This window comes from Phasianus colchicus, chromosome 1 (assembly GCF_987193195.1).
Source record: "Phasianus colchicus chromosome 1, bPhaCol1.hap1.1, whole genome shotgun sequence".
NCBI classification, from domain to species: Eukaryota; Metazoa; Chordata; class Aves; order Galliformes; family Phasianidae; genus Phasianus; species Phasianus colchicus.
In genome coordinates, this window is record NC_143436.1 from 30,322,815 (window position 1) to 30,337,725 (window position 14,911).

General features: G+C 41.2%; 2 protein-coding genes across 9 annotated transcripts in view; one reads left to right on the plus strand and one right to left on the minus strand.

The window, feature by feature from the left end:
* Nucleotides 1-779: 779 nt before the first annotated feature.
* On the minus strand, nt 780-12,901 carry ZCRB1 (zinc finger CCHC-type and RNA binding motif containing 1). 2 transcript variants are annotated; one of them, XM_031589576.2, is made up of 8 exons: nt 12,770-12,901; nt 7,463-7,550; nt 7,266-7,294; nt 3,563-3,674; nt 3,374-3,481; nt 2,604-2,713; nt 2,430-2,505; nt 780-1,455 (listed from the first exon to the last, which is right to left on the minus strand). In XM_031589576.2, exons 2-8 carry the CDS (start codon nt 7,544-7,546, stop codon nt 1,324-1,326), a joined length of 651 nt encoding a protein of 216 aa, XP_031445436.1. In that variant the 5' UTR covers nt 7,547-7,550; nt 12,770-12,901; the 3' UTR covers nt 780-1,323. The 2 variants fall into 2 exon arrangements, with proteins under 2 accessions (XP_031445436.1, XP_089993976.1); XM_090137850.1 differs by lacking the exon at nt 12,770-12,901 and adding an exon at nt 11,153-11,226.
* Nucleotides 12,887-14,911, plus strand: part of PPHLN1 (periphilin 1) — a 73,638-nt gene continuing 71,613 nt past the window's right edge. For 5 of the 7 annotated variants that reach the window (XM_031589569.2, XM_031589572.2, XM_031589573.2 and 2 more), the window contains exon 1: nt 12,887-12,968. The gene's annotated coding sequence lies outside the window, so the exon portion shown is untranslated. Of the gene's footprint in view, nt 12,969-13,037; nt 13,097-13,142; nt 13,262-14,911 lie in introns of those variants that run through there. The other 2 variants (XM_031589570.2, XM_090137829.1) reach the window with 2 other exon arrangements.

Sequence of the window (14,911 nt, forward strand, 5' to 3'; positions counted from 1 at the left end):
AATGAAAAGTCTGACTACAGGAAGTGGCTGACATAGAAAGGTTATTACCATCATCATGTGTCTATGGTTTGGGGAGTGATCATTGGTGCAGGGCTTTGTACTGATCCTGATGCTTCCATGATGTTCTTTAGCCTTAGTCATGAGAAGAAGACCAGAACCCTACACGGATTTAAGCAGGATACCCTTTTTAGAAGATTTGAACAGCTTTCAGTGCAAAATAGGTGCCAACACACTTTGCTTAGACCGTGACAGTTCCAAGGACAAATTAAAGCTGCTTTTCAGGCACACAGGGATCTTTTTGGCCTTTGGGTTTTAACAGCAGATTCAGATACCTAAGCATATAGACAGGACTGAGCTATGCTCAGTACCTGTTAGGCACACTAGATAAAACTACATTTATAAATCAATGCGTAACCATAATTAACGTGTTAGGCATCCAAACTGCAGCCAGGAAAAAAAAGTGCAGTATAAGCTCTTAACATAGCAGAACACTTCAAATATCAGATTAGAGTATATTAAAACATATGAACCCTCCCACTTTTAGAGTATATGGCTATTCTCTTTTTTAAACTATACGGAGACTTGATTTTAAGAACGACCTAATCACCACATCACTTTTAACTTGCATCTCATACAACGTCTATATTGTATATGACTACATAATGCTGTAAAGATGTACAACAAATGACTCAAACGGTACATAAAACTGGAGAACAGCATCTCAATATCCTTCTGGACAACAGACAGAGGTATACTCCAAAATGATTTCACAGACCGAGTTTATATAACAGTAATTTATTATACTACTGCATGAAGTGTTAAAAGACTAGTACAATGGTTAAAGCTGAAATACAACCCCATGCAGAGAAGCTAGTGCAACAATCATGTAACACTGAAGTACTACTAAAGCACTGCTTCCAAACAGACAATAAACAGACTAATAAAGAATCTGAGGTGTTAACAGCAATCCTAAGAAGTCCTCTTAGGAAAACTCCTTTAATGAAAGATTTTACTCCCAGGGTTCAGGTTGAGATACTACCTGCAAGAAGTATTCTCACAGGTATTCATCTGGATTTAAGTATAGAAACACACTACTTTTGTAAAAAGCTGCCTTTAAGGCAAAAGAGGGGGTTGTGGAGGAGACATGGAGAGAGAATAGAGACAGAGAGATCAAAAAATAAGACGTTCAAGGGGAAGGGTAGAACTGAAACATGATTTTCTGTGTCTTCAACACCGAGAAAAACCTGTATTACAGACAACTTGTACCACTTTACAAAATGTACACCGTATATATTATATATACACATATAAAACACTATTACTTCAATCACTCAGTTCTTCTTCATCACTGAAATAAGCACTTTTCTTAATCCGTGGACGTTTCGAGTCATCTGAAATTGAAGATTCCCCTGCAGTCTGTGTCCACCTTTGTTGCTCTTCCTCAATTTTGGCTTGCTACAATGGAAGAAGCAGAATTAGCTAGTATTAAGAAAAAATTAAGATGCATTACAAATAATAATGCTAATTATTAATAGGCAATGCGTTATTTAGCAAGTTAAAGAATTTAGAGGATTTATCTCAATTTCCAGATAAATTGTGTTACGAATGCATTTCAGAAAACACTTCCGAAAGTAGTTATCACATTCAAGCAGTAGGAGTACTCTGCACCAATGCAGATGGAATACTCTCTGTTTTCAAAGAGGGGACCTATATGAATACAGTGAAATTCCAGAGCTACAGAGCAACTGAGATGTGAAGCCAGGGATGCACACTGCATTTGAGCCTGTTGAGTCAGATTTGTTCCACTAAGAAGTCTATCTGTTGCCTTTTCTAGTCATTCATTCAGGGAATTCAATTCTTCAGGGATATGAAAGTAATTCAGCTAAAAGTTAAAATAGATGTCTCCTATTTTTATTAGAAAATATACTATCCTGGTTAAATTCTTTGGATTGAGAGAAATGGAAATATTGTCTGGTTTCTTTACGCTTACTGGTTTTATTTCTAACCATGGAGGGTTTTTCAGGATGCAAGTGGGGGTATAGTTCTGCATATCTGCACAATTTTTTTCAGACTATGTCCTGTAAATCTGTTGCACATCAGCAAAGTCATATTTGGGACAAAGTTATCTTAAAAAAAGTCTGAGGACTTTTTTGGGCAGTGGGGGTACACAGGGGACAGCTGGGGACTGGAAAGTCATGACATCTGAACACCAGTTCAGGCTTGCACTGTTCAGTGAAGTAAGAGCCTGTAATGAAGTATCAAAGACAGATAGTCTGACAGCTGTATTACTATCTATGTAACAAAAACTGCTATAAATATGTTTTGAGAGGAAAGCTTTATTAGATAATGCAATGCATGTATCTAATATAGCTAAAAGAAGGAGGCAGAGTTCCATTTAGAAATAAATATGCAACACTTCAATTTTGTACCTGAACAGCTATAGCCTGGCTGAGGCTGTCTAGAGCAGGATCTTCTCCTTCCTCTTCACTTTCTTCTTCTTCCTCACTTCATTGTGCAGAGAGAGAAAAATACAGAAATCTTTAAGTGTTCCATATGAAAAAGCTGCTTAAACAAAGTAGTAACTTGTAAGTAAATGTACATACATTTCTTCTGGTTCAACAACTTTCTTTCTCTTCTTCTTTTCTTTTTTCTTTGGTGGCTCCCGCTCTCCCAGCATATTTTTAGGACAAGCATAACTTAAGTGTCCTGCTTCCTTGTAGGAAAAGAAATATTAATTAACAAAAATCATTACCAACCACTACATGTTGAAACATATAATAAGGGAAGTTAATGGAAGACAGTTCACAGGGGAAAAAAAATTGAAGCAATTAATAAGATAAATGGAATGCTGAATTAGCACACAGAAGACAAACTCTTTATAAGCTTGCCATGGAAACAAAGAGATTGGTGGTGATATGCATGTTTAATTGCAAATTCAGAACAACTATGTGCGAGCCAGATTAACTTTAGCTGCTGCTGCAACATCAGAATACAGGACAGTATGGTTTATACTCATGATGAGATACAAACTTCAGTGTTAACAGTTTAAGAAATATGAGTGAGTTGACATTTTTGGTCTCAAAAAGGTTACAAATAGGAATATTCTGAAGCAAAGATTAGGAGCTGTTCCTTCTCATATAACATTATTATAATGATGCTTTGTCTTGCTCACCAGCATGTTAAGCAGTTGTTGTACACACATTTTTCCCCCATCCCTCCAGTTTTGTCATTCTGGACAATGGTAAAACTGCTATGCAAATTGATAACAACAGCAAACATATTTTAACACCACAGTATTATTACTGGTGAAACTGAAGAAATAAGCTGAAAGTCAAAATATGGAATATGTTATTTTATTTTTTGTTTTACTCACCCCACATTCATAACATTTTGACTTATCAAAGTAGTTCCGTCTGCGAATGAATTCTGCTGCTCTTCCATTATCAATGGCAATACTTGCTTTTATTACTCTTCCAAACAGCTACAGCAAATAGGAGAAAAAAAGTAAATTTTTGGAAGTGCAAACCCTACCCTTCCACCACAACAACTTTCCATAACTTACCTGTTTGTTATTGAGTGCTCGGGAACAGTTTTGTGCAGATTCTTTATCCAGAAACAAAATAAAGGCAACTCCTTTGCTCTTCCTGGTGTCTTTGTCTTTCATGATAGTAACTCTGAAAACATATAGCCACATTATTGATATGCTAGAATTGTTTTAGAGACATTTTTCCAGAAAGATCTCAATAGGATCTTAGCTTAGCCAGGCAGCAAAAAGGGAAAAAAGCATACTTAACAATAGAAAGATTAAATTCAAAGGAACAGCTAACCACACTTTGTGCTTGCAGGTACATTGGAGATGATTTGAAAATAGTCTGAGGAGTCTCTCCACATCATTCTAGTCCACTACCATGCCTTATTCTCCTGAATGGCTTCAGAATGAATAACACACACTTTAGATTTGCAGACAGTGTAACTGGAGGGAATTATACATACTGGAGGTGAAATTAAAATTCAGGAGTAATCTTGACCATTGCTATAATTGCTGAAAAAGCAGTGTATTGAACTGCATCCAAACAGAGTATATATTTTTGCAGCCAAAAATAATATATAGATATTATATTATATATAGATATTATAATATTTTATATATAAATATATATAAATTATATATTTTTACCAGCCAAACAGGTACACAATGGAAAATAATAAGCATTTTACAGTATTTCTCTACAAGTTTCTCCAACTGGAATCCAAGCAGGTTAGGAATACATGTGTTAATTTACATGACACGAAGCCAAATCTTCAGTCTGACATTGGAAACAACGGAGATGGTAGCAAATTTAAGACTCTTACCCAGCAAACACAAAGAAAAAGAATGAAAACCACCCAACCTCGATTATTTTGCTCTTATGTCAATTGTATTTAGTCCTAGAAAACATCAATGGGAAACAGGATGGCAGTCTGCACGTATGTAAAAATATATGTTCAAAGCTAAAAGAATAAACTCCTGCCTGTGTCTCACTTAGGAGGTAGAACAAGGTTCAGCCATAAAGCAATATAAAATCATAAGAGGTAGTAGCACCAACAAATAATCTAAATCCAACCAAACCAACCAACCAATGAACTCTCAACAGTTCAAAAACAGAAAGCCCACTAGAAAAAAGTATAACAGATGATCTACATAGTAAAAACTGTAAGACAAAAGCTCAGTAAAAACAGTCAATTTTCCCCCAAACGCATGTATAGACAGAGCATAGAACAGGTTTTGTATCAAAGCCTCTTTGACAAGGATGCACCCAACAATGTGTTGAAGAGTCAATAAAACTGAGTTTAGACCAATTCCATTCGTTCTTTTTACAAGATATTCTCCCAAGAGTTCCAGTGGAACCCCAAAATGACTGTCAGACTTCTGATTGGGATGTTAACGCAGCACTTAATAACACAATGCATGACAAACCTTCACTAAGTCAGCAGCTTCTTGGAACCCTAGGAAGTCTGACTTCTGAACTCATAATCATCAGTATATAGTGAGGTGAAAAGTTTAGTAAGAAAGAGAAGTCAGTATGATTTTGCTGAGTCAACTCACACCTCAAAAAAAGCCAATTAAAGCTTCTTCAATTAAGTTAGAACTGATTCAATTGAAACTATAAAACTTTCTGTGAAATGGAGTGTTTAATGTCCCTTAACAAAGACTCTCCAGAAAACAAGCTAACTTTTGCAAAGGCTTTTCTTGGGAATTAATAATTAGTCACAAAAAGGAAACTAACACTAACAAGGATCACTTTTCATCGTGAAGCTGAAAAGCCAGTAAAATCCATTCTATCTGCACTGTTGAGAGTCAGGTCAGCTTGCAAAGGGACAAAGAGTTAGGTAGCAAATTTTGCTAAACACAAAGTTGTTCCACGATGGTATTTTACACATGCTATTCTGTGAGTCTGCAGTTAGTTCCATTTCTGACAGCAAACAGGCAAAACGTCCGGAAAAATTAGGTATTAGGAAGTGATTCTTTTTTTGTGAAGTAATACACAGGTGAGGCAAACAGAAACCATACAAATAGAGCTGTGAGTTCAAAGTTACTCGGTTTCCCAAACAATGCAGAACAGGATTTCTTCAGTACAGGCATCCGAAAACATCATTTCTGTGGCATATGTTAGGCAAAACCATGAGAAACTATTAACAGAAAAGAGAAAGGAGGCTGCTATAGCACCTTTAAAATAAGCACTGTATCATACTTCATTACTTCATGCAGTTAAGTATCCAAACAAGTTCAAAAGCCATAGTAGAAGACCCCTGCTCCCAACACACACAAACCACATACATAGTTTTAGATTGTGAAACTCCTTACCAAAGGATAGCAGGGAGGTCAGAAGTGACAAATTTATGAAGAATAGGTTCATCAATAGTTATTAAACCCCGTGCTACTACAACAGGTTTTTTCTAAGTCAGTTGTTCAGCAATCAGCTAAAACAGGTCAAGTACCCCGAACCTGGAAAGAAAGACTGAAGCTGCCCAGTTGCACTGGTCACTGCATGTCTGTCAGAATCCTACATAAGGGCTTAGCTCTCCTGCATTTTGTCTAACATCCTGATTGGCATTTCCTGCTATTTTGTCCACTGAAACACATTGCTGAGACTTCACAAACTCTGAATAGCTCTATATACGAAAAATGATTACAGCAGCCAATGAATGTTACGAAGACAGGCTGAGGGAGCTGCGCTTGTTCAGCCTGGAGAAAAGAAGGCTGCAGGGTGACCTCATTGCAGCCTTTCAGTACTTAAAGGGAGCCTACAAACAGGAGGGGAATCAACTCTTTGAAAGAGTAGATAACTGCAGGACAAGGGGAAATGGTTTTAGGTTGAGGGAGGGAAGATTTAGGTTGGATGTCCGGGGGAAGTTCTTTACAGAGAGAGTGGTGAGGTGCTGGAACAGGCTGCCCAGAGAGGTTGTGGATGCCCCGTCCCGAAGGTGTTCAAGGCCAGATTGGATGGGGCCCTGGGCAGCCTGGTCTAGTATTAAATGGGGAGGCTGGTGGCCCTGCATGTGGCAGGGGGGGTGGAGATTCACAATCCTTGAGGTCCCTTCCAACCCTGGCCATTCTGTGATTCTGTGTGATTCTGTGTGTGAATGTTAGAGCAGATATTTGCTCATACAGAGTTGAAAAGTCAAATCTAGTTTTGTTATTCCAATCAGTTAAAAACAGAGCATACAAACCCAGCAAGTTTCTTATCATGGCATTTATTTCTATTATTTCAGTGTGGAGATAGGTATTCCCAAATCTTATTTGTGAATGTGGCACATATAAAGAGCACATATCATGCAGCCTTACGTCCAATCTTAAACAGTGACAATAACAAATCAACCTACAACCACAGAGGAATTGTACATTGCAGTTGTGGGAACTGGTTGTAATAACTGCGACATCTAGCTCACACATGTAGAAGCTTCCACTCCAACAGTTCTCAACCTAGCAGCACTTACCAGAAGAATATTGTTTCAGCTACTTTAGAGAAACAATTGCTGCTATATATGAACATTCTACTTGCTCTTGAGAAGTGATTACCAACAGTGCTTGTTTCCAACGCAGATACTCTTACAGTATATGTGCAAGAACTCCCAGTTATTAAATCTACACTTTATTAAAAATGAACAGGACTTCAATACAGTTAGACATTTAATGTTTAAATCATAAAGAGCACAATACGTTCAAGTCAACCAAAGACATCAAATATTTTAAAATGAGAACAGGCTATAATCAGATCACTTACTTGACAACTTTTCCATACTTGGAAAAAATCTGAAATACAGAACAAAATAAAAAAGATTTAACTACAGACAATTATATTTAATTATTAATAATTTTTTTGAGATAAACTTTTCTAAGAGATCCATATCAATATTGTATTTATACTCAAAATTGTTGTCACTAAGTTTAGACTAAGCAACATGGCTCTTGAAAACTTACCCTATACAGATCATTGTTTGTCAAAGCAAAGGGCAAATTGGACACATAGACTGTGCTTTTGCTTGGTGCCAACCCTCCACTCATTTTCCTGATGAAAGAAGAAAGAGAAATGAATTAAACTGTATTCAAGATGCAAGCAATTAAAAAAGCTCAACAAAACAGTTATAAGACTTTTCACTTTTTTTCCAAATTGTTTTTCAAACACAGCTGGCTGTGATAAAAATGCAAGAAAGCACAGCTTTCATTTCCCTTTCATCATTTTTACATGAAATTCATGTTTGCCCTTATATTCATCCCCCTCCCTTTGCTCTAAAGCATATTTTTTCCCATCCCAGTCAACCAGTAACTGGCACATTAGTGTACTAAGGCTCTCTCTCCATTTATTAAACATTCTGGCCAATATGTGAAATTAATAACCTTCACTCATGTACCACCATGATCTGACTCTTTTCATTAGTTCCAGCTCAGTTGGATTCAACGTAGACTAAACTACATTTAGTTAAGAAAAAAAGGAAAAGCTTTCCTAAAGCAGAGTCCTAACTATTGGGAAGAAAGAAAATAAACTGCATTGGCTTTAAAAAGCATATCTCAGCTGTCAAGACAGCACACATTTCCTCCTCAATTCATTACTTGTGCTTCTATACTATACTGCTCTGGAATTGTAGATTTCCAGAGCAGGTTATGGGCAGCATCTTCCTGAGATGCTCCTCCTCCTGATTAAGCAGTTTTATACCAGCAGGAACCATGGAAATCCCACAGACATTCTCTATCCTAACCTCTTTTAAGTTATGGATGCTGAGTACCAACACTATGCCTAGAAATAATGAGACAATTTTAAAAGTTTTTCAACATGCTGCATGGCCAGTGAGGTGAGAATGCAATTGTTTTTCTCTGCTCTGCCCTTGTGAGGCCCCACCTGAGTACTGGCCCCAGCACAAGGATGCAGAGCTATTGCAGCAGGTCCAGAGGAGGGTCAGGAAGATGATCATAGGGCTCGAGCAGTTCTCCTATGAAGAAAGGCTGAGGGAGTGGGGCTTGTTCTGCTTGGAAAAGAGAAGGCTCCAGAGGGATTCCACTGAGGCCTTACAGAATTTGAGAGGTGCTTATGAACAGAAGGGAGACTGACTTGTTACACAGGCAGATAGTGATAGGACAAAGAAGAAATTATTTACTCGGAGGGCAGTGAGGCACTGGCACATCTGCCCAGAGAAGCTGAGGATGCCCCATCCCTGGAGGTGTTCAAGGCCAGCCTGGATGAGGCCCTGGCAATCTGATACAGATGTGGGTGGCAGCTCCACCCAGGGTGCAGGGTTGGAACTGGATGGTCTCTTTCAAGCTATTCCGTTCCAACCCAAGACATTCTATGACTCTATCACCTCATCCTATCTTGCAACTACATACACATTATCTTATGCAAAGCAATGAATGACTGAATTAACTTTAAATAAAGAGCAAACTGGGGTTTTCCTCATGTTGGGACTTTCCCCAAAATTTTAAGTGGCACCAAAGTCTGTGGAAAGCTCTTCTTGCTTCAGATCCTATCAGTAGATAGGATTTGGTCCAAATGAGTAAAATGCAAGATCAGAATAAAAGACACCAAAGAACATAGCAAAAAAAATTTCCTACACAGCCCTATTAATACCTACTTATCCTGTTTCCCGCAGCCTTACTCCCTCTTCTTGGTAGCTCTGATTCCTAGCTGCCTGCCATACTGAGATCAAGCCATTTCTATAAGACCAATTCATTTTAAAATGCAGATGAAAGCTGATGAAAGGATGAAAGAAACCGAATAAATCAATATCCGCCACGGAACACATACAGCATGTTAAAGGACTTTCTGCATAGGGAGTTTGATTAAATGAAAGCGTCAGTTGCCAACAAAGTAACTAATGTCAGACTCTAATCCATCTTTGGTTATTTTCTAGCATTTCAACATTTAGTAATCGAAGATACAACGCTCCTAGAAGAAACCTGTTATCTAACTGCTTTGTTTCTCTTTTCTGACAAGCTTCATGTATCACAACTCATTTAAGCGTCAGTTTTTAAGCGATTGAATTTTGAGTTTTTCCACATTCAGAGACTGTTTTTTTTGGCACCAGTGGAAATGGCAACATAAAGGTTAAGCAAACAAAAACAGAATAAATTTGCAAGAAAGGCCACGCATTGCATCTGGTGTTACGCAGCCTTGATTTATTATCCCGAATTCCTCGCTGCTTGGCATTAGTATCCTTGACAAGCCTAACCAGACCCTGCACCGCACCACACAAATAGATGTCCTCAGTGCAGTTATCCAGACAGGCAGCTCAATGCAAAGGACGTGGTAAGCACTCCCTCAGTGCTGCATTATGGCGTATCACCAGTGCAATATTTTGTAACAGCAGACATGAACCTCATGTGGCTGCAGATAGCAATTTAGCCTGCCTAATATGACAGAAGCTGGAGCACCTTCTAGCTGGAGATCAAGCAGGATGGGTATTAATGAACAGATGCCAGCAAGACTAGTGTGACTGGGCACCAGTCAGCTTGCATATCTCACAGCACTGCTGTGCAAGCCTCCAAAAAGAAAGCAATATGTTGTATGAAGATTACTACAAGCCTAATTGCTCGGCCAATACAAAATTACTACCAACACAAGCTAGAAAATCAGTTTTTAGCTGTGCACTACTTATTCCAGGTGCAAACTGAAAAAGTTGCAGCCTGTTAGCCAGCTAAGGCTTAGCTTTGTTTCCAGTTCCCCAGAAAAATTTAAGTGAATCAGTGTTGTAGTTCTGACTGCCTACATAATGGTATTGTTCAGGGCTATAGTGCTGGTATTTCAGTCATCTTACCTTCAACACACAACAGTTTTAATAAACTGAGAAGCAACCATAAAGCTACAGTGCCATTCCCATTTTCCAATTGGCAAAGTTTCAAATCTACAACTTCAGGATCTGCAGAACAGCATCCTACTCTAAATACTAAGGGTCACTGGGATGGTTTATAATAAAGAGTTTACAAAAATCAATCTTTCCAAAAGCTTAAGTATATTAAAAATGCAGATTTCTTGTTATCTGTTGTGAATACAATGGTATAAATGCAATTTTAGACCCAACTACTACCACAGTTCTTCCCACCTCTATAAACCTTAAACAAAAAGATCTACTTTTTTAAAAACAATCAAACAAAAATTACCTCCAAGCCACTGTTGGGATATGAAGGATGGGTTTTTGTTTTGTTTTTCTACTAATAGACACCAATCATGATATAGCAGCTTCATATTTACATATATGATGTTTTCCAGTACGAGGAAAAGGTAAGTGTAAAAAATAGCCATTTTTTGTTTGAAGCTAAACTCCCCAGATTATAAACTCTTCCATTACAAGGCTCAGAGTTCTTTTACTTCAGGAACTCTCTAACACCATAAACAGTCCAATATAAGTTCAACATATTTTCATTACATTCTTTCTCCTTCATCACCAGTCTGTCTACTCTATAGGATTTCACTTCACAGACTAACATAAAAATAATAAATAAATAAATAAGAAAATGAAAACAAGCATCTGAGCTTTCTAGTTGCCACAGGACTCGCCTGGGAGTCACGCATAATCTGGCTTCTATACCCTGCTACAGCAAATGGAAACGTTTCTGTTTTTATAATGAATGCTTTTATGTGGCTTCCCCAGTCTGCAAGGTGCTACTTGGATACATAACTTTAAAGCACCTGCTGGAAGCCAGTACATTATCTCCATGGGGTTGAGCAGAACTCCCATTAACGTAACAGCCTCTGCAATATTAATGCTTTCTTCATTTATTATTTTCACATACTAACTTTTGGGATGGAGATATCTGTCACCAGCATGACTTCTTGAATTCAACCTTTTTGGTCTTTTCCAACAACACAAAGAAGTCATTCCTTGATGAGAACCATCTGTCAGTAATGATGCAGTCTCCTGCAAAATACGCTGATTACAGAAGTATGCTTCGCTTGAATCCAAGATACTCAGTGCCACGTCTGTCACTCACACTGAGAATGTCAGAAAAAAAGACAATGATTCATTTCAGTAATTGATTTTCCTACACTGTCCCAGGACAGAATAGAAGAAGGACATCACCAAAACAGTTCAGATGGCTCTGAAACATCAAGCGAGATCTGAAGTTACCAATATTTTCATCCCTTACAAAACCAACAAAATTGCAACTTACGCATAAATTTTTGACTTGTTTTAAATACACAGCAGTAAGGTCAGAACTGTGACTTAATGAATTCAAGACATATAAATAGTTGTGGATAAACCACTCGGTCCAGATGTCACTCAGGCCTAACCTCTATCTCGACACTTAAAATGCCACGTTTTAGTTCTAATTTAATTGCATTAACAGAGCTTAGTGCCAAATCAACAAGCTATCGGTTATGGCAATAAGTTGCCGCCAACTTAGACCCAAATCCCAGAACTCTAGAAAGCCATGGGTTGGAAGGGACCTCCAAGACTGCCTCATTCCAACCCCTGTGCCATGGGCAGTTACCACCCAGCAGCTCAGGCTGCCCAGAGCCTCCACAGCTGGGATACCCACAGCCTATGGGGGCAGCACATACCAGTGCCTCACCACTTCTCAGGGGCATATTTCCCCTGACACCTCATCTAAATCTCCTCTTGTTTGGTTTAAAACTGTTCCCCTAGTCCTACCACTGTCTGCCCGTATAAAAAGCCAATTTCCTTCCTGCTTACATGCTCTCTTTAAGTACCAGAGGGCCTCAACGAGGTCTCCCTGGAGCTTATCTTCTCCAGGCTGAACAAGCCCAGCTCCCTCAACCTTCCTTTCACAGGAGAGCTGCTCCAGCCCCCAGACTGCCTTCACGGCTCTCCTCTGGACCCACATCTTTCTCGTGCCAGGGGCCCAGGCCTGGATGTGGTTCTCCATCTGGGGCTTCACGCGGGCAGAGCACAGAATCACACAGAATCACAGGATGGCCAGGGTTGGAAGGGACCTCAGGGATCACGAATCTCCAACCCCCTGCCACACGCAAGGCCGCCAACCTCCACGTTTAATACTTAAGGCCAGGCGTTAGAGCAGAGGTGAACAAGCAGCTCCCTCGCCCTGCCGGCCACCCCACTTTGGTGCCGCCCGCGATAAGACGGCCAGACCGACACCGAGGTCGAGGGCAGCAGCCCGTCAAGAAACTTGCACAGCGCAGCCTTCACCCGCACGCCCCGGCCGCCCTCCGAGCCCTGCGCAGCGCCATCGCTACTCCGCACTCAGCGAGCCCAGCGCGGCGCCCAGCCGCGACCCACGCGCAGCCCCCTCCCCCCGGCCCCGCTGCGGCCCTACCCGGCACAGCGGCGCTCAACGCGCGCTGGCGCCCATGCTGCGACACAGCGGCCCACACCGCACGGCCCGGCCCGACCCACTCTTCCGCTGACGCGCAACGACTCGCGCCGAGCGCTGCGAGCGAGCCGGGCGCTTCCGTTAACGCCCGAGCGGCGCCGGAAGCGGCGGGAGCGAGGCTGCGGAGTGGGACGCGGCGGAGGTGAGCGCGGTTCCGAGCGCGGGGTGCCGAGGGCGGCCGGTGGGGCTGCGGCGCGAGGCGGGCAGGCGGCACCTCCGGCACGCCGCGTTGGGCGGCGGAGGCAGCGCGGAGCGGCGCCGGGGTCCCGGGTATCTCCGGCCCTGGGAGCGCGGGGACAGAGAGGCGGGGAGGGGAAGGGGAGGACGGCTGCTGCTGATGCCGGCACGAGGGGTGTCGGCAGCCTGCGTGAGCCTGGGCAGCAGGAGGCACAAACCTCACTTCTTCAACTTTATTTTCATCCTCTAAGCCTGCGGGTGACGAGTTACTTTCGTTCTCAGTTCAATCGTTTTGTTCTGACAGGGAGAGCTGTAGTTCTGTGTAGTTACACGAGTTAGCTCTCGAAGGCGGTGCGAACCCGTTGCAGGTGCCTTCGGTGCGGCTCCTTGAGCAGGGGCAGTACCTGGCTGCTTCTGCAGGGCGGCCTGAGACCCACGTCACCTGTCCGACTTCCTTGGATGTCCTAGAATGCATCTCGATGCTCAGCTTAACAGTGGGGCGTCCTGCAACTCACTTAGAGTCTTTGCACGAGGGCTGCTTCAAAAGTACTGCCTCCTTTTTTATTATGTTGGTCCACAACATCAGAGGTCGTAGAGGCTGAGCCTTCCCACCAATACTGCGTTAGGTTTTGTTGCCGTGCAAGTGATGGCAGCAGAGGGGCAGTCTGACACAACGGTGTCTGACGTGGAAGTTCATACAAAGCAAAGGTGTGTTGTTGAATTCCTCCTGTAGAAAAGAATTGTGGCCATTGCCACTCATCAACGCTTGCTGAATGTTTCTGGAGACCATGCAGTGGGCATTAGCACAGTAAGGTGCTGCATTTCAGCAGTGGTGACAGCAACAGTGGGTCATCTCCATTAGTGCCTTCTTTTATGAATGCATCGTGCAGGCTCTTGGTCGTTGCTGGCAAAAATGCACAGCTAATCACGTTGACTACATTCAAAAGTAGTGTTTTGTAGCTTAGAATTTCCTCTAACAAACAGTGTTATTGTGCTCTTTGTATCTGTTGTAGTTTCTGTGGAAATAAATACGAGGCATTACTTTATAGCAACCTACATGTTTCAGCATTTGAAGTCTGCTCTCTGACAGCATGTGAGTAGGCTCTTTGCCCTAGGTTAGGGTTGTGATATAAATTCTTGTGATTAGTTCTTCAATCTAGGCATTTGGGACTTCAAGAGAGCAAAGAGTCTGTAGGAGGGATACGAAGAGATCTAGAAGTGCTGAGTAGAGTTGGAGAGGTATTAATTCCTCTTGCTGAAATACTCAGTATTTCTTGGTACCTTCAAGCATAAATGCTGAAAGCATTACAATTTTGACCTGTTACGACAATGATGTGGTGAGCTGACATATTTTGTTGTCGGGCTGTTCATGCTGCAAGATGGAAAGGCATTGCAGAGGTGGTGCTCCGTGCAGATGTTGTATTAACACCAATAATGGAGCAGTACCATTGCAGGTTGGCAGGATATTCTTTTCATGGCATTGATAATGATGAAAGATGGGATATTGGTAACTGTGTGTGTTCACAGAAAGAGATAAAGATTAATCTTAATATTAGTTCCCAAAGCATTCTCTCCATTCCTATTAGGAAGAGGTGGATTCTCTCTGCATTTCTGTTCTGTTTTTTTTTTTTTTTTTTAATCAATACTTTCCTCTCACAGTTCTGATGCTTTGAGTTATAATATAGAACTGTGACTGCTCAGTGTTCTCAGCCTGCCCCAAACTCCAGTTCATCCATTTTGCTTCCTGTCTAGCTAGGAATGCCAGAGTGTATTTGAAGAATTATCAAATCTGCCTTCATGGATTTGTTGGAGCAGGTCCAGAGGAGGGCCATGAAGATGATCAGGGAGTTGAAGCACCTCTCCTATGAGGAAAAGCTGAAGGAGCTGGGGCTCTTCAGAGTGGAGAAG

Bases quoted from the DNA above. Each gene is read 5' to 3' on its own strand.
- ZCRB1 (XM_090137850.1), bottom strand. From the start codon at position 11,211: ATGGGAGTTCTGCTCAACCCCATGGAGATAATGTACTGGCTTCCAGCA. The intron at 2,714-3,373 runs GTGAGTAAAACA...TTTTCCTACAAG, and splicing joins CAAAATGTTATGAATGTGGG to GAAGCAGGACACTTAAGTTA. The intron at 1,456-2,429 runs GTACAAAATTGA...CTTCCATTGTAG, and splicing joins GCCAGGCTATAGCTGTTCAG to CAAGCCAAAATTGAGGAAGA.